Raw genomic sequence first — 22,396 nt, forward strand, 5'->3', positions numbered from 1 at the left:
ATTTAAGCATTCGTAAGTTTGCTGTGATATGATGTACCCTGAACATTCATCAGGTAAGCAACAGAATGAAGAGCTGCTGAGGGTTCTGGGGACATAAGGTCACAGAAGTAGGAGATTCATCATATAATGCCTGATCTCAGTCTAGTAAAATTTCTAAACTATTTGCAAGTTCAAAACTGAATTCTGGTACCTTCTAAAATTGGTCTTCCTACTCAAATCACAACACACAACTTACCTGGAACCCTTATATCCACTGAGATCTTTATCCATATCCAACTCTGGAGTTGACTCAATGATTGCCTGAACTTCCGATTTTTCTTCGTTTTCATTGCCCCCTAGGGGAAAGCAAGTGGTACGTCTCCATAAAACAAAAATCACTGGGACATATGACATTATCTACAGGTAGTTGTTATTAATTGATCACCAGAATAGTAGACTTCTGTTCAAAGACTTCTCAAGGTAATTAAACGAGAAGACCTATGGATTTTGATACTCCAGAGCAGCCACTGGAATTTTTAAGTCTCTCCTGCATTTAACTTAAGTCATCCAATGGTAGTTATTTCTCAATATTTCTGCAATTGAAACCGAGCAGATGTCTATCGTCTCATGACTTTCTGTGTCTAGATGAGTGCCGCTTCTGCTGTATGCAAGGAAATGTCATAAATTATTCTGACTCTAGGAAAATAAGGACTAAACCACCAATAAACAACAGACTCGTATCTCTCACCAGCATTCTGTACTCCTATTGAGTGAAAAAAAAAAAACATTTCTCATTTGTGGCACAACAATTAAAATATTTCATAATGGATTAAATATGAGGTCCATAGTAACTGTATACTAAAAAGTTAAAGCAGCTCACCAGTGGACACATTTCTTGTCTCTTGAGCTACCTGTACTTCAATGTTCTTGCTTACGTCCAGCTTCTCATTTGGCATATCTGTGTCCTTCGCAAGCCCTTCAACATCTTCCTTTTGAGGAGTTTCAGCAGGCAGTACAGGTACATCTGAAGCAGCTGTGGATGCTGGAGTAGTAGATTTTGAGCCTGCTTGGCTAACATCAGAGAGCTCATCCTAAAATCAAACATTACCATTAAAAAAATGAACACAAATTAAAGTATTATTAGAAGGGTTAGGCTTATAAACTAAAGAACCCTAAAATTACTGTATTTTACTGAAGGGTATGCAAATGTAAGGACACAGGAATGGAAAGAATGCTTTAAGCCAGTACCGCCAAATTCATCTTTAGACTATGGCTGTTTCAGTTCTGTTGAGGAGGTTATAGGTATGTAAAACATGCCCTTATTTTAATACTAATGTTTGATGTCAGTTGATAATTGTAGCCACAACTTTAGGGCGCTTTTCTGTTAAGTCTTCCAGCCAAGAGGCAGCATTCCCACATCAATAATCTTAGCTACAAAATGAACTACTGAGTCCTCCCCAAAGCTGTTATAAAATTTTTGATTGCTCAAAATGTGTGTGACAGCTTAAAAGAACATCTTAAAAAGTAGACACTGAAGCACTGATGCAGAACATGGGTTTAACCAATATCAAAGTATAGTATTTGCAACCATTTCACTCAAACTGTTTTTACACACTTTCCAGTCTGAACCATAAGCCCTGGATGACATTGCAAATGAGACATTGAGCTGCAGTGACTACATGTCCAGTCAGATTTTGGATCAACCTTGGAACACTAGTAAATAGCTCCTTCAAAGCTGATTCCTGGCAGCAGTTTACCGTACAGTGACGCTGTATGAAGGACCACAGCTGGCTATTAATCCAGTTGCTGGACTCAAGATTATGACCATTACTCAGACAGGGCTGCATCAGACACTGTGCTCGAGGGCAGGCTAGGCTGCGTTTGATGTAACTAGAGGCTACTACCTGACAAAAGGCCCTTTTCTGGACTTTGCCTCCTTTCATTCACATTTTACCCCTCATTCATGACCAGAGCCAGCATCCTGATGTCTTAACTATGACTTAAATAGCACATAACAGTGAACAACATCTCACTACAAATATGAAACCAAATTGGTCTGTTCAGGCCAGTATTTTTTAGATTACAGTATTAGAGGAATCTGCTTGGGAAAAATCATGGTGAAACACTGAGGCTGGTATGTGCAAAATGAAGGCAGGATGGCAAGCTTTGATAAGAAGTTCTTTCTGGGTTTTGTATGGTAATCAGAGGTGAAAGCAAGGCTCCTAGATAAGTCTGTGTCATTTAAAGAGAACGTATCTATTAGCTTGGGAAACATAAACGTGTCAAGAATGACGCATGTTTAGATTTTGCAAAGCATGAATTCATTGTACTGCTAGCATCCCTCTTCAAGAAGGAAGTGAAACTGAATTTTAAGGTTAATTAAAAAAAAAAAAAACCAAACAACCAGAAACAAGAGACACCTGCATATGAACACACATTCTCTCCTTTGTACTTAGAGCAAGATTACTAAGAATTGTAATTTCTAAAGTTTTACTGTAGGAACTTCCTGGAAAGACAAGATTTTAATTTGTGGGGGCAGGGAGGAAAGCACACATTTATGTATATCAGCATAAATGTAAAGCTTGCATCCCACAATGACACGCCCACATGGAATTTGCAAGCCCTAGAAACAAAATTCAGTGCTTTCAAGACTGGCTTATCAATTACTTCCAGTTCTCATCCTTTTTTAGTATATTCCAAAATAACCAATTATTAATATTTTATATTCTAACAAAATTATTCAGAAATAGAGTCAACTAACAGATGTCTCTAAAGGAATAAAACCTGTACACTTACCCATAGTTATACAAGGCAGCAAAACCAACATATGATGAAAATGTTACATAAGATACGCTGTGACCCTTTAAAAAAAACCACAGAAGCTGCACAATTCAGCCAAATGCCTTTTGAACTGGTGAAGTTCAGCCACTGGATAATGATTCGTACTTCAGCAAGCAGATACAGAAGGGAGGAAACGGTACCCCTTCCCAGGGGAATCCGGAGTTCACACAAGCAGGGAATAAAACCTCAGCAGAGCTGTTGGCTCTGTTCAAACTTTTCTACATCTTGGTATTCCAATAGCATCCACTAACTGATGCAGCACAGACTGATCACTGACTTCCACACACAAAGCTCAAGAAAAACAGCTTGAGAGTGCAAGATTTCCCTAAAGGAATTTCCAATAATCCCATCTATTTTATATTTCTGACTTTATTCTTTACTGTATTTTTTTTTTTGGACAACTCTTGGAAACTGTATGGATTAAACTATCATGAGTGTTTGTTCTAGACCTAACAAAAATAAAATGCAATTCCACTAAGTGACAATGAATTCAAAATATCTCGAAACCCAAGCATCTGAAAGTCAGCGCTGTGTTGACTTAGCAAATGTGACTTTTTTGGCAATGTTGCCAAAAGACTTTTCCTGAAAAAAGTAAAGTTAGTTTAAAAATTAGATATTTAAATCTGCAGAAGTAGTAGCTAATCTGCAACGCTTTGCAGAAATAAGCAGAAGAGAATGAATGGTTCCTAGCTGTGTGCTGTCTTTAAATGATACCAAATGTCACAGCTGTACAAGCTACAGGACACCCAGTCTTTTTAGTCTGGGTTTCTCCCCAACACCTACTCTTTGGGATACTTTTCGAGGAAACACTGACCATTAAGAAAACGCTCATGCAAGAATGGGAAGCAGATGCCTGAAAGCAGTAGAATCTCACTTGTGCCTTGTACTTTATATTAAAAGTATTTAGAGGAAATGAAAGTATTTGAGAAGAAGTTTAAAATTCCGGTTATGACTTCGATATATCACGTTTTGAACATGTTCACTTCAGAAGTACTTTACATTCACAGCTAAAAAGCAAAGATGCTGCTTTGGACCTAAGGAATGTATTCTGACTAACTAGGTTTGAAAAATCAGTCTGTGCTGTTTTGTATATTCTCTTTTAGCAGCACACTATTTTTAGAACTATACCAAGAAGCCTATTTTGACAATATATAGTAACTGTTACCATTTTCTGAGGGGACAGGATGGGATCAGAGACTTCCCTTTATCTCACTCCACTTACTCTTAGTCATAACTTTGAAGTTTTATTTCAGTCAGCTCTCCTAAAGTCTGTCAATTTATTAATCTATTAAACAGTTCTAGCCAAGAGATTAAGTGAGAAATTTTTAGATCCAATATCCTGTTGTCACTCTCATATATTTATAATTAACCATTATTTACACTTCCCATTTTCTCCATAAGACCAGAGGGGCAAAAAAAAAGAGTCTGGGTTCCAGTTACGCCTGGACAGTTTTTTTTCATTCTTATCAGTTGCATATTCCCTTGCTAAATATTAAGTTCCCTTAGGAGGAAATTCCCCTCAGCCTTTTCAGAAATAACTGTACATGCATAGTCTTCCAAAAAACCCTCATCAACATAAAGATACAGGGAGGCTTTACACACTCTGGAGTTGTTCACCCTGCAGGTCCCTCCTCCCGCTGCACTGCTAGTGCACCCAACTCCTGACTGCCAGATTCATCGCACTCCAACACCACTCCCCCATTTTTCCATTTCTGCAGCTTGTTCTATGCCACCCTCTCACTGTTGGAACACAGAACAATTGCAGGAATTATAGCCAAGCTACATGTAAGGGAAGTCATAATCACAGGCTAATTTAGGAAAGTTATGTCACACTCAACTCCGTGGTATACCTACGCTACATGCCTGATAGTAGGCAGAGGCTGCGTGAAGAGTACTGCCTGTGTAGTAATCAAGGCTTTCCTTCTAAAAGGACATTAAGTCAGCAGGCCTGTTTACACTATCTAGTTACATATCCAATGTGTAAAGAACAAGTGACTGACCTTTGGAAAGGCTCCTTAGTCAAAAAGAAAAAAAAAAAAAAAACCACTCCTGCGGGTAAGAGGAGAACTAGCCTGTATTACCACTCACTTGGAAAATGCAATCCAATGCAACCCAAACTCCGTAAATTTGTTCCCTCAAACCTCATCTGAGTAAGCAACATACCTGGCTTACACAAAGATGATTTGGGGGTTTCCCTCCTCCCCACCAACTTCCCTTTTCTCCCCACTAAGGATCTGTAATCTGTTCATGGGAGTTTCTCCTAGCACACAAGGCAGCCGAGCTGAGTGCTCACCTTTAGGCTTGTGTGGGACCGTGGCTGGCTTAGCTCGTGGAATTTCCACTGCTCTGACCCAGGCGTTTCGCCCGCTTCTCTCTGGGTTTCAGGTGTAAGTAGTGCATCTCCTGGAGGCAATGGGAAGATGCCCAGTGATATCGGACGCTCCTTTCTGTTTGAAAGAGAGACAGGTTTCATCAGCCATTCCAGATGTCACACTATTTTCCTGTACGCCTCTGAAATCAGCAGGGAAGTGGTAAAATTACAGGTTCAAACATTCATAGAGTATTGCTCTATTAAGTATACAATACAGCACACAGTTTGTATTACAGCACATATTTCCTCATTATTTAATTGCAAATAGTCTATTTCATGGCTTTAGGCAGCAGTTATTGATTGCACCAAAGCTATCTATAGTAAACAAGTTTTACAGAAGTGGAGCACAAACAGGAGTACAAGATGAAAATGCTTTGCAAGATAGTACCACGTAACTTCTACCACCACCAACAGCTGAATCATTAACTGAAGCATTTGGGAAAGTTGTAAACAACCAGCTTAAAGTCCAACTCTTCCCAAAATTTATGGTATTTTTCTACTGAAGATCACAGGAATTACATGGATTTGTATAACTGAAAAGAACCGGATCATGGAATTACCAGTGTTAAAACCATCCCAGTCAAAAATTGCATAGTTTTAACCAAGACGAGTTCAACACTCTGCTTCACCCTAAAGCTGCACAAAACCTTGTTCCAGTAAGGCAAATGACTTCATCCCAACTCATCTCCATCTCTGCTGTCTTTATCACTTTTCTAAGGCAAACACTTGGAAATTCCAAAGCTTTGTGTAAAGAAAAAATATCCCCAAGTCAATCTTGCTGTCAGTAGTGTGATCAGTGAACAAAAAGATTGATTCTTCCTGCTAGCAAGGGACAAAAACATTGTGTAGAGCGCAATTCATAGGATGCTACAGCCAGCCGTGAGAAGGAAAAGTATCAGCCAGGCACAGAATTGAGATCAAGCAAAGTATTTGTTCAGTCAGGACAATGAAATACAGAGGAAAGCAGCGTAATCAACTAGCACAGCTTTAAGTATACTGAAGACAGAAGATAAAGCTGTGCACAACTAACGGCAGAAAATTACGCTTCTTGAGACGGTGTTGCGTGTAAGTACCCCTGCAGAGACGATCCAGACAAAATATCAGTACTTGAGAGAGCTCTCATTTTAGCATTTTAACAAGTCAAATTACAATCACATAGACTTTCTTTTGCAAGGCTTTTCACAAATTAAACCTAACCTAGGCAAAAATATATGCAGATACTAATTCTGCACAGAAGTTATATGCAAAAATATGAAAGCAAATATTGAAAAGCAGAAGGAAGAGCTAAGCACTTCTATTTTTTTTTTTGTTTTTGTTTCCTTAGAAGAAAAGGTAGTCAGGAAGGGATTGTATTTAGCAATTAAGCAGTAAACTCCTATTGGTAAATTTTACATCACCAAAAAACCCAATGTTCAAACAGCAAACCATTTCAATTGTCATGAACCTTTCCAGTACATGTGTACAAAGATGCTCCCTGCCACAAAAATCTTTGCAACTCATTCTCACATTGCATCTATGGTGGCCTTTCAACAATGTAATTCCAAGTTACATTGTTAATTTGGAAGTAGCTTAGCAGAGCAAGGCAAGTAAGGTAAAATCAATCAGGGTTACAAAATAAAAAGCATCAGGTACTGTTCCGGCATTTGCAAACTAACTGTGCTGAAAAGTCTTCACAAAAAATAGCTCCAGAACTAAACAGCATTTGATTCCAACGCTTCCCACTATTGTAACAGCTTCTGCTTTCTTTAGATTTCCCACAACTCTAATGTGTGCAGGGAACAAAAGACACACCACACAAGCTTAGATTATGTCGAAAGACAGGCTGAAACCATTTCATTGGCTTAGAAGTCCAGCAACAAAAAGAAAAAGGAAAAAAAAAGGAAAAAAGCAGCCCTTGAGCGGAAAAGCAAGCCGGTGATAAAGCACGCATTGTGAAGGGTGCTTTGCCTTCGAAAACGCCTCCCGGAGCAACGGGTCAAAGCAGACAGATTTGCTTACTTGCAGGATATGCTACAAAGCTTATCTTCTTTGCAGGCTTCAGAAGAGAGAATTTAAACAAAATGGGTACCAAAAAGGTTCACAACGAAACTATTCCACAAAAAAAAAAACAAATACCAAATAATTTTATAAGTGAACGTATTTTGGTGTGCTAAAACATGGTCCAGGTGTGTTGCAAGACTGCACAGTAAATGAAGTTTGAAAAGGGGGCTTATTTTGGAAACGAAGGTTATTACATGCATGTCTGCACTGAAAGAAATTATGATTAGACTGAAGCAACTTCAACTTATTTCAGTGGTTGTTGCCCAGAAAGCAAAGAACCCCTTTTACTCCCCCAATGTCCAAGAAATATCTGAAAATACGACAACGAGCAGACGGCAGCCACGTGTTTTAAAAGCCGAAACTAATACTCTGAAGTGATGTATTGAAGCATTTACAGGAACCCTTAGGATAAACAACCAGATGTTCTGTTCTAAAATCCGACTAGTGTTAAAAAAATAGACACAATTCTTCTACAATTAGATTCCTTCATCCTATATTTTTCATCTTTTTTTAAATTAATAGAAGACTAAGGAACTGAGTTCAAATTCCTGTAATTCCTAAAACAAATTACCAGGGGTAGGAAAAAGCATAGCTTCCCAAACCCCCTCAAATCCATTAAATATTCTCCAGGGGAGCAAAAGCACATTTAAAAAAGAAAAATCAATTTCTTAAACCATTTGACTCCTTAAATATATAAAAAAAAAATCCAACAGAAGTTACTGAACATGAAGTTCAATATTCTGCTTTGTTTTTTTTTAGTTGGTTTTGGTGGGGGTTTTCATGTTGGTTTTTGTTGGGTTTTTTTTGTTTGTTTGTTTCAGAGTTGGGTGTATTTGTTTTGGGTTTGGGATTTTTCCCTCCCTTTTAAACAAGCACAGCCTTGCTAACTAGCTAAGTCTATAGAGTTACACTTTAAATTTATTTTACTTCTTTGTGTTTAAGTATTCATACACATTTATTACCAATTATTAACAATTGATATTTCTTTTCTCTATTGATTGGCTTTAAGTCTTTGGAACAACCCTTCCCTGCTCAGAGACCCAAGCTAAAAGCATACTACCACGGAAAGTCTACATGCACCATTTATTAAGGTGAAAGTCACATCACTCTTTCAGAGATCACTATTTTACAGCACTTTTCCCTTTTTAAATAAAGTTTACTATTAAACTTACAACCACAGTTAAAGTATGTCAAGTTTTCAGGTCAGAAATCTACATTTTAAAACTTTTCCAGTTTTCCATTTGTGATTCTAGTCCTAAAATGTGCCAAGATTATTTTTGGTCACAATATTCTAACGTATCTCTGGTCCCGCCCCAGGCAACTAGGACAAACAGAACATAACTTGAGGGGGACAGACAGAGTTGGCAGCTCGCCATACAAGTACAGAAAGAGGAGAGGATAACATTTGGCCGAACAATAGTGAATAGGCTTTAAGAGCTCTAATGCTTAAATAATGAAAGATTTCACCAACAACAACAATGAGATTTTTTTTTAATAATGTGATCAATTAACTACTGTGGTTTTGAGCAGATCAATTGACTGATCTTACATAATTCTTTTGATTAAAAAACCTGAAATTTAATAGTAGAGGCCTCATGAAATTTAATAGTAAAGGCCTCATGAAATTTAATAGTAAAGGCCTCAGACTGCATATACTTATGGCCACACAAGATCAGCCAAGTACCTGACAATACACTGAACGTGAGCTTTAGCTACATTATCACAGCTTTTTTTGCAGGCTACAATAAACCAATGTAACATCTTTCTAACCAAAAAAGATACAGAGCTCACCTTGTACTTGCTTAAATAAAAGACAATGAAATGTTAGTGTATGAACAATATATATATATTGCCATATCCCAGTCCATAAATATTACTTTTAGAAAAGAATCTGAAATATACACAGAATTTACATCTCTAATTTATCCTTGCTCGTTCTGTATAGAGGAAAACAGAAAGCAGAGGAAAAGAAAGAGCGCGTGAAGCCAAGGTTCAGTAGGTCAGAGTACCTGAGTATCCTTGGTAGGTTCTGCGTCAGAGCTGGCACACCAGTAGAAATAGAAAAGTGCACAAGCAGCAAAACAGAGAGAGACACCAAGATAGCCGAATTAATGACCACCGCCCCGCCAACGAAGCCAAACACAAATAGCAGCATGCATCCAGGATTCATGGCGCTGCGCTGGCATGGTGAAACGCCGGAACCGAGAAGGCTACACAGGGGCCGAGGGTGTATCTTTGTAGGCAAAGTCTGTCATTCAGCCGCTGCCACAAAAACAATGCCATCAGCAGCAGCTTTCCACTCTTCTGCAGCAGCTCCAGAGCAATGACATCACCGCTCTCCTCCCCCTCGCGCCGGGAGCCGCCGGGCTCCTCACAGCATCTATGCAGCAACGCAGAGACACAGCCAGCCCTGGAGTTATTCTCCCCTCCTTCCACGCAGAGTTCATAGGCTAGAAAGCTTCAAAATCTGCATAATATATTCACATCAAGCCCTTAGAACAAACGGGTACCACGACACACACCTTCATCAACCTGTACACAAAGCCACGGCAAGACATCGGTTATTCTGGGACAGCTGCTGACATTTTCCCTGCCTACCGGAACGCAAACACATAAAAAAGCTGAAATTGTTTAAGGCTAACATAGAAAGTATATCTCAACGTTTAGCAGTACAACAGCAAAAGCCTCTTTCTACTGATTTCTACACTATTCTCTTACCGCATTCCAATCATACAACGAATCTTTCTGATTCAGTCGAACTGTTGTTGTAGGATTAAAGAACAAAGTCTTGCAAACACAAATGAATGGATTTTTTTCTTTCATTTCAGGGTGAGAGTGTAATAAAGAGCTTACCTAATTCTACTGTGTGTTGTGGATTCTAGCTGATCACCCCCTGTTAGCTGATGAAGTTTGGTTCTTTCCAAGTGCTCCATATAATTGTGAATCATCTGTTTAAAACGACAGAGAAAGAGCAAGAAATATTTAATAACATTTACATTTACTACAACTGCATAATTCTTGGCCGTTACAAGATAATCTTCCCCTGTAATGCTAAAAATTAGCATTCAGCAATATTAAACAAATAGATGAAGAAAGAAGCAAAATTATACAGTGTGTAAAACCACAAACCAGAAGAAAAGCCCACAATAAATAAAAAAATTGGAGAACTTATTTGTGCATTCATGCACAGGAAACATCCTAAGGGCACACAAAGTGCACACGATATTACAAACAAGAGTTCTGAAGAGAAGTGCCGTGTTCAAATCCATTTCAGAGGCTGTTTAAGACCTCCATGTCCAACAGATATTCAAGTTTACTGTATGACACACAATACATTTCACTATAGCCTAACTGCAGAGAACTGCAACGGCCAGGCAAGATGCACCTCAAATATTAAACATAATGAATCTGCAAACTAAGAATCAGATTATCTCCATAGACAGAAATACAAAGTCAGAATCTCTTCTTTCTTCCAACATACAAATAAATAAATATTGAATAAATAAATATTAAATTTAATAAATAAGTTCACTTAGAATACAGAAAGTTTTGGTTTTAAATTATCTAGACTGACATCTCATAAAAAGGACTACGTGCCTGTGGATTTTCAGCACTCGAGAAGAGCTTTGCTTACTTGCTCTTTCTTTTAAGAGGGAGACAGCCACAGGCCAACATGCCGACTCCTGCAGTCATGACTTATTTAATGAACCCTGATTCCAGTCGGCCAAAGGATGATGCTACTCAGATGTCACCGACCTGGGACATGCGCGGGGAGAAGTAATGGGTATCGCTGCATCACTCCAAAAGGTTAATTTGGACATACAGCTTTAAAATGAAAACCAGGAAAGCCTGAAGAGAAGCCTACATGACATTTGGTATTTTTAGTGTTTCTGCACTTGCGTTTAAAGATGAACAGGGCACTCGGAACAACAAAAAAAAAGAAAAAAGAACTAAATAAAGAAATTATAGGTGTACTGCAGAAGAATTTCGTGTACTTTTGTGTCGAGGCATATTCAGGTCACATCTCAAAGGCTTCCTCTAGAGAAGAAATACCTATTCCGTAAAACTGCACTTTCTTCTGCTATTCTAGAACAGGTATATGCACACTTAGAATCACAGAATCATTAAGGTTGGAAAAGACCCTTAAGATCATTGAGTCCAACTGCTAACCTATCACTGCCAAGTCCACCACTAAACCATATCCTCAAGCACCATGTCTACCCTTCTTTTAAATACCTCCAGGGATGGAGACTCCACCACCTCCCTGGGCAGCCCGTTCCAATGCCTGACAACCCCTTTAGTGAAGAACTTTTTCCTAATATCCAACCTAAACTTCCCCTGGTGCAGCTTGAGGCCATTTCCTCTCGTCCTACCACTTGTTACTAGGGAGAAGACACAACCCCCCCCTCACCACAGCTTCCTTTCAGGCAGCTGCAGAGAGCGAGAAGGTTTCCCCTCAGCCCCCTCTTCTCCAGGCTAAACCCCCCCAGCCCCCTCAGCCGCTCCCCAGCACACTTGTGCTCCAGACCCTGCCCCAGCCCCGCTGCCCTTCTCTGGACACGCTCCAGCCCCTCAAGGTCCTGCTTGTCCCGAGGGGCCCAAACCTGAGCCCAGCATTTGAGGTGGGGCCTCACCAGGGCCAAGCACAGGGGCCCCATCCCTGCCCGGCTCCTGCTGGCCACACCAGTGCTGACACAAGCCCGGCGGCTGGTGGCCTCCTTGGCCACCTGGGCACTGCTGGCTCATGCCCAGCCGGCTGTCAGCCAGCACCCCCAGGGCCTTCTCCGCCGGGCACTTTCCAGCCCCTCTGCCCCGGGCCTGGAGCGTTGCCTGGGGTTGGTGTGACCCAAGGGCAGGACCCGGCCCTTGGCCTTGTTGAATCTCATACCGTTGGCTCCAGCCCAACGATCCAGCCTGTCCAGGTCCCTCCGTAGGGCCTTCCTGCCCTCAAGCAGATCAAAAATTCCACCCAGCTTGGTGTCATCTGCAAACTCACTGAGGGTGCACTCAAACCCCTCATCCAGATCATCAGTGAAGATATTGAACAGGACCGGCCCCAACGCTGAGCCCTGGGGAACACCACTCGTGACTGGCCACCAACTGCATTTGACTCCATTCACCACCACTCTCTGGGCTCGGCCGTCCAGCCAGTTTTTAACCCAGCACAGAGTGCACTTGTCCAAGCCGTGAGCAGCCAGCTTCTCCAGGAGAATGCTGTGGGAGACAGTGTCAAAGGCCTTACTAAAGTCCAAGTAGACAACGTCCACAGCCTTCCCCTCATCCACTAAGCGGGTCACCTTATCATAGAAGGAGACCAGGTTAGTGAGGCAGGACCTCCCTTTCATAAACCCGTGCTGGCTGAGCCCAATCCCCTGGGTGTCCCGCATGTGCTGTGTTATGGCATTCAAGATGATCTGCTCCATGACCCTTCCCAGCACTGAGGTCAGGCTGACAGGCCTGTAGTTCCCCAGATCTTCCTTCTGACCCTTCTTGTAGAAGGGCATCACATTCGCTAGTTTCCAGTCATCTAGGACCTCCCCGGTTGACCCTGACTGCTGATAAATGATGGAGAAAAATCCACCTAGAATAATGTTACTAACAGGCATTTGTACAACCAATGTTCTATTTCAGGGGTATTTGCATACGTTGGGACTGAATTCAGCAGGACCCAGAAACCTACACCTATGTGTTACTTTCAAGTCAGGGCTGATGAGACCAAGGCAGAAGCTTGACCTTCAGATGCTACTAACGTCAGTTAATATCAGCTTCTCCACAAACACTGCTTGCCAGCATTAGCTAGACTATGAATATATATTCTTAGCCTGAGGATTTTTTGGTAGAGTGAACTGGCTTAAGATATCCTGAATGATGGATAAACTATAAATCAGTAACTTATTGGTAAATACTGTTTACGCACAGATCCTGGTCTTCCGAGCATTCACCTAGACTAATTAATATAATTCAGACCAGAAAAAAAAAAATCTGTGTTTTTAGAGAAACATTATATAATATACTTTAGCTGCTGCAAAAGCTTACAAAATTTATCCTCCGACAAAATGATATAAATACAACATTTTACTAAGACCGTCTCATTTGCTTTCTGATTTTTTTAATGCCTGCTCATACACAGAGGCAATCAAAAGAATGAAAGCTCCACCTTCAACTGTCCACGTCTCTTGGCTTTTCTGATTCCACCAAGCAGCCAAAATTAGGTGTTCCAATGGCTCCTGTGCCCAGTTCTACACAAGCTTATTATAATCCAAATTAATTTAGAAATTCCGGGGGGGGGTGGGGGGTGGAACAATAATGCATAACTTTGAAATGCACATTAGACCATTCTGTATCTTGTTCATGTATTCCCTCATCACGGGAGGGAGATATTGCTGAACAAAGCCAACCTACCTGCAAACACATCCATTTGCAGCACACCAGTCGGTTTCTCTAAGTAAAATTTTAATCAAAAAAATCTGCGGTGCTTTTTAGCTAGTGAACAGAAGCTGAGTAACTTAACTAGTACCTTTCCAGGGAACAACTAACACATGGGGGGGGGGGGGGGGGGGGGGCGGGGCGGCACGGGTAAAAAGTAGGGTCAGTAAAACCCACACAACTTTCATGTTTGGCAAAATACATATTTTAACTGACTTTCTTCCCTCCCTTCAGTCTGCTCTTTTGTTTACTGAAGTGTCTCATTGTATTTATTACCCACATACAGAGGCTAGAGGGCAGGTCAATTTAAAGGACTATGTAGCTTAGTATTGTTCTGCAGATGAAAATGCTGCTGATGGTAGAACAAACAAATCTGAAGGTCACATACTTCAGCATAAAGCACATAAGCATAGGAGCACTAAAATAAGATTAAAATCCAAATGTGTGCACCATGTGCATGTGCAGCATGGCAATTTGTCTACAGATCCAGGCTACACATGCCAGTGGTATCCCAAAAATCAGAAAAACAGTGGTACCACCATGTAAAGTCCACGCACTGCCTCGCTCCAGGGTCCCCGGGATAAAAGCTGGCAGTACCGGAATATTGTCCACAAGCAGCAAAGTTCCTCATCCTCCCTCCCTGCCCATAGGACATGGGGACTACGTAGCTGATGCTGTAGAGTCAGATACAGAACAGGGATTCTCAACTTCTAGAAATCAGTTCATTAAAAGGTTGAAAAATTAAATACTTAACTTATTAGGAAGTTAGCTCACTAACTGCTTGTCTACAACAAAATTTTGAAGACTCCCTCTAAAACCACTGGGATTTGAAGTGCTATCCTGATCCTAAAAGTCTGACAAGTTAACACACTGGAAATCTCAAGTGCTCATAATTTGATGAAAAGTTTTGCTATGTTTTGAGATTACTCAGCTATCCAAAGGAAAAAAAAAATATGTTGCCAACAATTCAAAAATATATATAAATTGAATAATTGCTCTTTACTCAGCACAATTCTTATTTATCATCTGTCCTTTAGTGTTAACTTCAGCAAAAGACCATCTACTACCCTTCTCTTCAGTAAGAGTTGCAGTCAATATTTAACCATCCATAACCTTTTATGACAGCTCACCTTGCTGCCCCTGAAGTCCACAGTTGTTTTGAATATAACCAATTGTTCTAAGGAAGACATCATAAATACTGACCACTCTTCATCGCTGTTGTAATTAAATATATTGCTCAATTACCATTAGTTGAGGGGATTAAGGATAAACTCGGAACTTGGAAGAATTACCTTACGTAGTTAACAGCACTTCGCAATTCATGTGTTAGCTCATTTTAGGGCACAAGATGTGAAAACTGACTATAATAAGCTTTTGAAGATGTTACAGCATGAATATGAAAGTCCTTCCCTTCGAATGCAAGTGACAGCAACACAATGTCTTTCCATCTCAAAGAATACTCAGATTGGTTTCCTCATACAGGGCGTGACAAGTTCTGCAACTGCAGAAAGCGTTACAGGTTTTTCTACATCTTAAGCTTCAGCATTCAGTGAAAGACAACCAACACCCTGTCACTAGTTTCTATTCCTACCCTTACAAATACAACCGCTCCCGATGTACACAAGCCTGATAATTTTGTCACAAACATAGATGTATATACCATGTGGTGGTTATTGTTACCTGCACCTTTTCCTTAACCAGGCTGAGAGCATCTCCTTTATACCTTCCTTTCTGTTTCACTCCTCCTTCCTTTCTGTGTCAGTGCTTTAACTCCCGCAGGACAGGTTTTAGCAACTCGCTCACTGTCAGATGGGGCTCTGCACTACAGCCCTCGCTTTCGTCCTGCAGATGCAATCAGGTTTGGCACAAGCAGCTCCTCCCTTTGGGAACGTGCAACCAACTGTGTATATATAGATCTTTCTGTGTCCCACATAATCTACATTTATTAAGGTAACAAGACACTTCCAGAATCTCCTCGATTCAGTGCAAAAGCCCTAAACACACTTCCATGTAACTACCTTTTACCTTTAAGGATTCATGCAGAGCTTCTCACTTAAATAAAAGCATCATTCCCACTGGTGAGCTTGATGCATCTTTATCCACACATAAGATGGTGTTGCTGGCAGTTACAATAGCATGTAAAGATGTTAAATCCAGGCTTCATACATCAAGCTGTTAATGCTTAGCATAAGGTTTTAGAAAAACCTATTAGCTTGAACAGATATCTAAAGTTGAATCTCAAAACCACTATGACTGGTACCCATGCTTAGCCACAGCTGTAGCTGGACATCTCCATTTAGCCCTCTCTTCCCTGTACGGGGACTTGCTGGGGATATCTGTTTATCCCAATGAACCTGACAAAGTACATTCCCAGTGCCAGAGACAAGCTCACTGTTCTGTCACATTGTATCAGCGCAAAACACCGAGAAACTTCCATGGCCCAATTATGCTTCATTAAACTAAGCCTGTATTCTGTGTGTCAGGGAAAGAGATACCAAACCATCTCTGCCTCGTGTTTGCCAAAGGACAAAAACAAAAAGAATCACTTCCTTAAACGGGGGGGGGGGGGGAGGAAGGTTTATTTTGGAAAATTGTGCAGAGTAGTGCCACAGGTGTTAGTCAGCTCTCAAGTAGATGCTAAAGTACTGCTTTGCCTCAGTTTCCCAACGGAGTAGTAAACCTAAAACAGCAGCCAAGCCTTTAAAAAGCCAGTGCCACAGTGATGAAGTGTGCCCCATTAACTATGCAGAAAAAGAAAATAAGACCCTTCACCTCCTACTCGGGGGGTTTGCTCTGAAAAAGTCGCTAGCAGCAGTGCATCACCACTTTGCTGCAAAGGCAAAAAGCACCAACAGGGATACGTAGAAGACAAGACTGCTTTTATGCAGGTAATAGAACAAGTAAGTTTTTTATTAAACAGAACAGTATTTGAGATAAAAGCTGTAACCGAGTAATAAAAATCCTTTCTAGGTCTATAGAGAAATGGTCCAAAGATATTTTGATTAGACCACTGTCAACCACTCAACTTTCTGGCACGCTGCCCTTGGGGCTGTACGATCGTTTCCTGCATCTTGTCCTTTACAGCCAGAGAAAGATGGAGATGAGACTTTGCATAGTTAGATTCCAGAAGTTCAAATTCAGGAACTCCAGCATATTGCTTTATTGCTCATCTGTTCTGAGCATTAGAACAGCGCAAGATCAGCACAAGACCAAAACACACTGCAAGGCGAGGATAGAGAAGGGGCCACACCACGCTAACTAAGCGGGGAATCGCGACATGGGTGTCAAACACGTTCAACCCGCATTCACACATTGTGTTCTGACTGAACATGTTATCCTCTCCACTACCCGATACTACCCAGCTACACTCCATCTTCCAATCTACCAACTCAGCTGCTCAGGTTATCGTACCCTAATCTATTTAAAATCAAGCCAGTTAGCTCAAGCACAGACTTACCGAGGTGGAAGCTTAAAGGGGAAATATTCCACTCACACTCCTTAGCTCATCTCCCACTCTATTGAGAGCAGCAAGAAAGAGAGAGACTAATTTGATGGAAAGGTGAAGGTGGCTAAAGCCTCTTCCCAGAGCTTTAACAAGCCACGACAGCCCTGCTGCCTCTGCAGCTGCAAAGGCACCTTGTTGCTAGGGCAGGCTGAGCTCCCAGGATCCCTCCCAGCACTCATCACCACGCACACTGCAGGCGAGGGATTGAGTTCTCTGGTTCGCATCACTGGGGTAACTTCCCACAGCTTAATCAGTTCACGGAGGTCTAGGTCCATTTTGACTGAAACTGTTGAGGTGAAACTCCCATGAGGTGCTGAGCCTCCAGCAGAGAAGTAGCCACAAGCACGCAGGGTTAGGGCTGAAAGAGGACGCGGTTACAGAGCCTACGTAAAGTCATGAGTTGGAAGAGAAAAACATGCAGATCTGAAATACTAAGCTGTGAATTAAAGAGTAAGGGGGGAAGGGAGAGAAGCAAATACCAAAGACAGGCAGAATAGAGGAAAATTGCTAGAAATTAAGATCTTAGAAAATGCAGTCAAGTTGTATCTTTAATGTGTTATCTGTCAAAGTAACCACTGCCAACACCTTAGAGCTAAAGAAAACCAAACCACCAAACTTTTTAATGTTCTGTTCATTTTTTGGTCAACTGAAAGGAAAGCAATCACCATTTCAGTAAGTTCCGAAGATGGATCACTTGCAAAGACAATGGTGAAGCAGATTCAGAAGGAAAAGAGTATTCCTTCCTAGAAAAACCTAGCAAAGGTTTCAGAAACAAGTGTTGTGATAGAAGTATTTAAGCCAATAAACTTGATAACTTAATGCTTAGAGTAGGTTGGATAGTTGCCCAAATATCTTGCATTGAAAGAAAAAAATGTTACTACACAGACCTAAACCACTAGAATTCATTGGGAGAAAAAGGGAAGCAGGAAGTCACAGAGGGGATAGGGGAAGACAGGCACTATTATCGGGCAGTCCTTTCCAGTCCCCAGGGATTTCAGTCCCTGAGCCTTAAGCACACACCAGATGCCAGCATTAAAACACTGACCTGAGACAGCCTATGACTAAAGTACAGTACATCAGCAAATACTTATCAAGCTTGACAATGGTCTCTCCAATTGTCCTCAGAAATGCCTTTGCAAAGGAAGAGTATCCAGTTAGCTTCCTGAGGTTAGTCACACAGTTTTTAAAAAGGCTCCCAACCTTTTATAAACAATCACACTCCTGGTAGCTATTCTTGTCCTTAGTTCCCAGCACAGAGCTGAGCTTTCGCAACCCACAAACCTATTACCCCCATCAACTCCCCATGTCCTATCTTGAGTACACTGTTGTATTTCAGCAGCTGCCAGCTGGTGAGCTGAGAATTTTGGGCACCTTTAGTAATGGGTACACCCGCTTGTCAGCTAAAGACAGAGATCAAAATCTTCATAGACAAAACCAGAAATAAGCTAAGGTAAAGGCTTTTGGTTTTAGAAGCTCTGTAACATAAAGGGAGTGAGGTGAAACATTCAGAAGGAATAAAGTAAAAATGCTAAGGCTGAGAAACAAAGAAAGAAGTAAACATGCTGAAAGGAAGGGGCAGAGAAAACATGAGACCTGATTTTAAGAGCAACAGAGGTATAAATATACCATGTTGCATTACAACTTATTTCTTTATGAAGAAAGGACATAGTCACCTCAGTAATAACAAAGCCCAAGGAAACACCTCTCCCTACACCAGAGAAAGTGAATTTAAGATGTAAAAGCATTTAATAAATTGGAATCAAACCAGCAGAGGTTGTTGTCCATTTTGGAGCAAAACCTACGTAAAAAGATATTCAGAACATTTCGTTAGCATTTCATTGAATTAATGGTGCCCAACACATTTTAGTTATCTTGAACTCTGAAAAACAGGATTCAATAAAAACCTGTGCCATTTCTATTGTGATAGTACCCATAGGTTCCAACTAAAATAAACCAAAGCTCTGCAATCTCACAGTACTCTGAAGTACTTCCAATTCAAAAGGATGTAAGACCTAAGTGGGCAGCACCAAGCTTTGTCACTTCTCATTTTGTTTAAATTTTGTTTTCAATAGATCCTGCTTTCTAAAGCAACTATTTAGTAACAAACATCATCATAAATACATTAAGATTTCAGTAAATATACGAATATTTTTAAGAGCTGCAGAAATGTTGTCACGCAATACTCCAGAGCTATATGCTGGTTGTGGTTCCAAGCCGCTTTCAGCAGCTGTCAATGTAACATACTCATCTTAAGACTGCTAAGTATTAAAGGTAACCAAATCAGACATCTGTGTTTGCTTTCCTGTTTCCCACACGTGATCTTTTGAACTAGGAACAGTCACAATTGCATTCCCCACTGTTAGTGACGGTCTAAAAACAGCTGACCTTTCAAACAAAGGCAAAACAACCAGAGTAAGGAGAACTTTGCTCAATACTGGGGCTTCGGATTAGTCAGAATTATTCAAAGAACCTAGTGATTTCCTCACTGAAATAAGTGTATAGTTAGGCGGTAGGCATCCCTGCATGGGAAAGACAAGTTGCTGCTAAAAACCAAAGCACCACAAGTCCCTTTATGCTCTAGAGCCAACTTTAAAAGTGTGGCTTTTATTTATTTAATTTAACAAAGTCCAACTTGTCCCATCTTCATTAGCAAACACTGTTTTCAATAGCTATCAGTAAGTATGGCAGGGACTTCTTTTAACCGTGAATCTCAGGAGGCGGCCAATTTTTGAAAGCATTTCTTCCTTTAACGGTACAAGTAAAACCAACACAGAAAACTCTGGGAGCAGTACTCAGACTGCAGTTTCACTTCTCTTTCTTTGAAGTTTGTTAGTGTGCTCTGAAGAATTGTCTTTGAAATATGTAAACGCAAATTCATATTTTCTTTTAAAACTTCTGAATATCTGAGAAAGCTATAAACTGACAATCATGTAATCAAACTAACATGGAAAAAGAGACACTTGGATGTGAATTAGAAACACTATGGAACAAACGAAGCCTGGCTGCAACGAACATTACCAATACAAACATCCAAGCATCACTGAATAAACTAAAGCATCCAATAATTTTCCCAGTTGCTCGCAACAGGTAGTTTTCCATAGACCCACTTTTTACAGATATCCCAAATTCATCTTGGCATAACAACCTACCTCTGTATGTCTTGAATGAAGTGCATTGTATTCTTTCTTGAGTTCTGCCTCCCTCTCCTCGAGTCTGCTAACTGGAAGAAGAAAAATTAAAACAGGAGTTAAAATTAAATTCAGAGTTCTAGTAAATGAGACTGTGACTTGCCTAGGACTAGGCAACCAGATCAGAGAGGAGAGCATTCTTAGTGAACAGCAGAGAGCAGGATAAAAAATATGTTGGTTTTTGTGTTTGTAAACTCTCATCACTTGAGCTTCCCAAGTACAGCAGCAGCAGCACAATCTTACAATGCGCAGTCCTCGTAAGAAGCCCGAGTACTGTTTTCCCTAGCTGACTGCCAGCCCAATGCGAGAGGGGTTTTACGTTCAAGGACAGCTTACTGCTCGCACCCATCCAGATCGTTTCACACGTGCACATGGGAAACATAGGAAGAGGCAGAAGCTGCGTCACATAGCTAGACTCCATGTCGGTTGAGAGCTGTGAGCTCCAGTTAAGGCTCTACATTGGTTTCCTAGAATATAACCACACATGATCTCCAGAGGTTTTTAACTAGGACAAACATAAACAAGGTATTTTTAAAATAGCTTTAAGTCTTATGTTGTGGTACAGAAATTAAGACTTCTGCTGACATTCATTCATATTTCACTGATTGTTAAGGCAACATATTCAGGGAAAGAAAGCATTTGAATATTTCTGTAGTTATTCCAAGAAATTAAAAACACACCTAGCAGATTCAGAAGAACTTGAGACAATAAATTCATATTAAGAGGAGATGAGCTGGAACAAACTATGCAATTAATTTGCAGAAAAACAAGAGCATTCAGAACTTTCTTCACACAGCTAATTCCTTCCATTCAAACAGGAAAAAAGAAATTTTGCTGCTTAGATGCGAATTCCATCTTTTTGTTTAGGTATTTTTGAGCACTATATTTATGCCATACAAGCATGTGTTTCAAGTTCTGTAACTGAGCTTCTTTTATTCTACTTACCATATTTAAATACCCCTGGGAAACCTCAAATTTATAGTCACTTGTCTCTAGAGACTCACTGCCAAACACACGTTATCTGAAGACAAATGCCAGCATCTTCTCTGCCATTCGCACATTTTCGTATTGCCAGCTGGGTCCTCCTAAAAAATATTTCTCAATATACCATTTCTTTCTGCTCCTTATATCTGTATTTTGGCACAATATTTTATCGTAAGTACATTTAAGTAAAAAAAAAAAAATCTTTGCCAGAGTCAAATGCTGGAACCGAAGTACATAATTGTCTGCTCACTCAAATCTGTGTAAACATTCGCAGCTCCTAATCTAATCTCGTTCTTATAAGAGCATTAAGTTCCTCGACACAACCTTTTGCGCTCCACCTATAAATATGTTACCAAAAGTATTAAATCACATTTTATTTATACTAATGTGAGATTGAACACTTTCATTTCTGCACTGTTACTGGACTGGCCTAGAGTTCTTTGGGTCAAATAGCAGTAAGTGATGTACAAGTATTTCCAGCACAATAGATAAAAAGTATATTTTACAGCGCATTACATACATAAATATGTATTTTTGAGATGCAATGCAGGATACAAATAATATCTAATGAATCAAAGATTTTAGTTTATTATTATTAGGCAACAGATGTTTTAAGCCTCCTCATACATTTAAAGGGAGGTTATACAGAAGCTTGTGCTAAGTGACTACAGCAATGAGCCTCAGAATTTATAGTTACAAAGCGTGACACGACAAACGGAACTTTATCCAGTATCTCAGACTGACCAATATTCTAGCCAGCAGTAATTGCATTTTACAACAGCTGGCCGTCAGAGCCATCCTAGCAGTAACCAGTCGGTAGCTACAAGGCAGAGCTCAGCAGCTTTAGCTGCCCAAACGCCATCCAGCACTGGCTGGGCTCACTTGTGACTCCGCCACCTCCAGCCTTAGCATTATAGTTCCCAGCGTCTCTCCCTTCCCCGCAGACCAAGGGCCTGGTAACCTTTCCGCTGTGCTAGACCTGCTTTAGGACAGGCAAATAGCCTGGAAATCAGAAAGTGCAAACTGCATGACTAATTGGCTTCGTGTTTTGTGAAACCAACT

At 40.5% G+C, this 22,396-nt stretch overlaps 1 protein-coding gene across 5 annotated transcripts in view; it reads right to left on the bottom strand.

Moving 5' to 3' along the window:
* SPAG9 (sperm associated antigen 9) overlaps positions 1-22,396 on the bottom strand; it is a 67,665-nt gene that overhangs the window by 28,392 nt on the left and 16,877 nt on the right. For 3 of the 5 annotated variants that reach the window (XM_075110909.1, XM_075110907.1, XM_075110906.1), the window contains exons 3-7: positions 20,312-20,382; positions 10,085-10,179; positions 5,114-5,267; positions 860-1,070; positions 236-335 (exon numbers count right to left, since the gene is read on the bottom strand). In XM_075110909.1, the coding sequence (XP_074967010.1) occupies positions 236-335; positions 860-1,070; positions 5,114-5,267; positions 10,085-10,179; positions 20,312-20,382 (631 nt within the window). Of the gene's footprint in view, positions 1-235; positions 336-859; positions 1,071-5,113; positions 5,268-9,240; positions 9,632-10,084; positions 10,180-20,311; positions 20,383-22,396 lie in introns of those variants that run through there. The other 2 variants (XM_075110911.1, XM_075110908.1) reach the window with 1 other exon arrangement.

Source organism: Phalacrocorax aristotelis, chromosome 16 (assembly GCF_949628215.1).
Source record: "Phalacrocorax aristotelis chromosome 16, bGulAri2.1, whole genome shotgun sequence".
In the NCBI taxonomy this organism is placed as follows: Eukaryota; Metazoa; Chordata; class Aves; order Suliformes; family Phalacrocoracidae; genus Phalacrocorax; species Phalacrocorax aristotelis.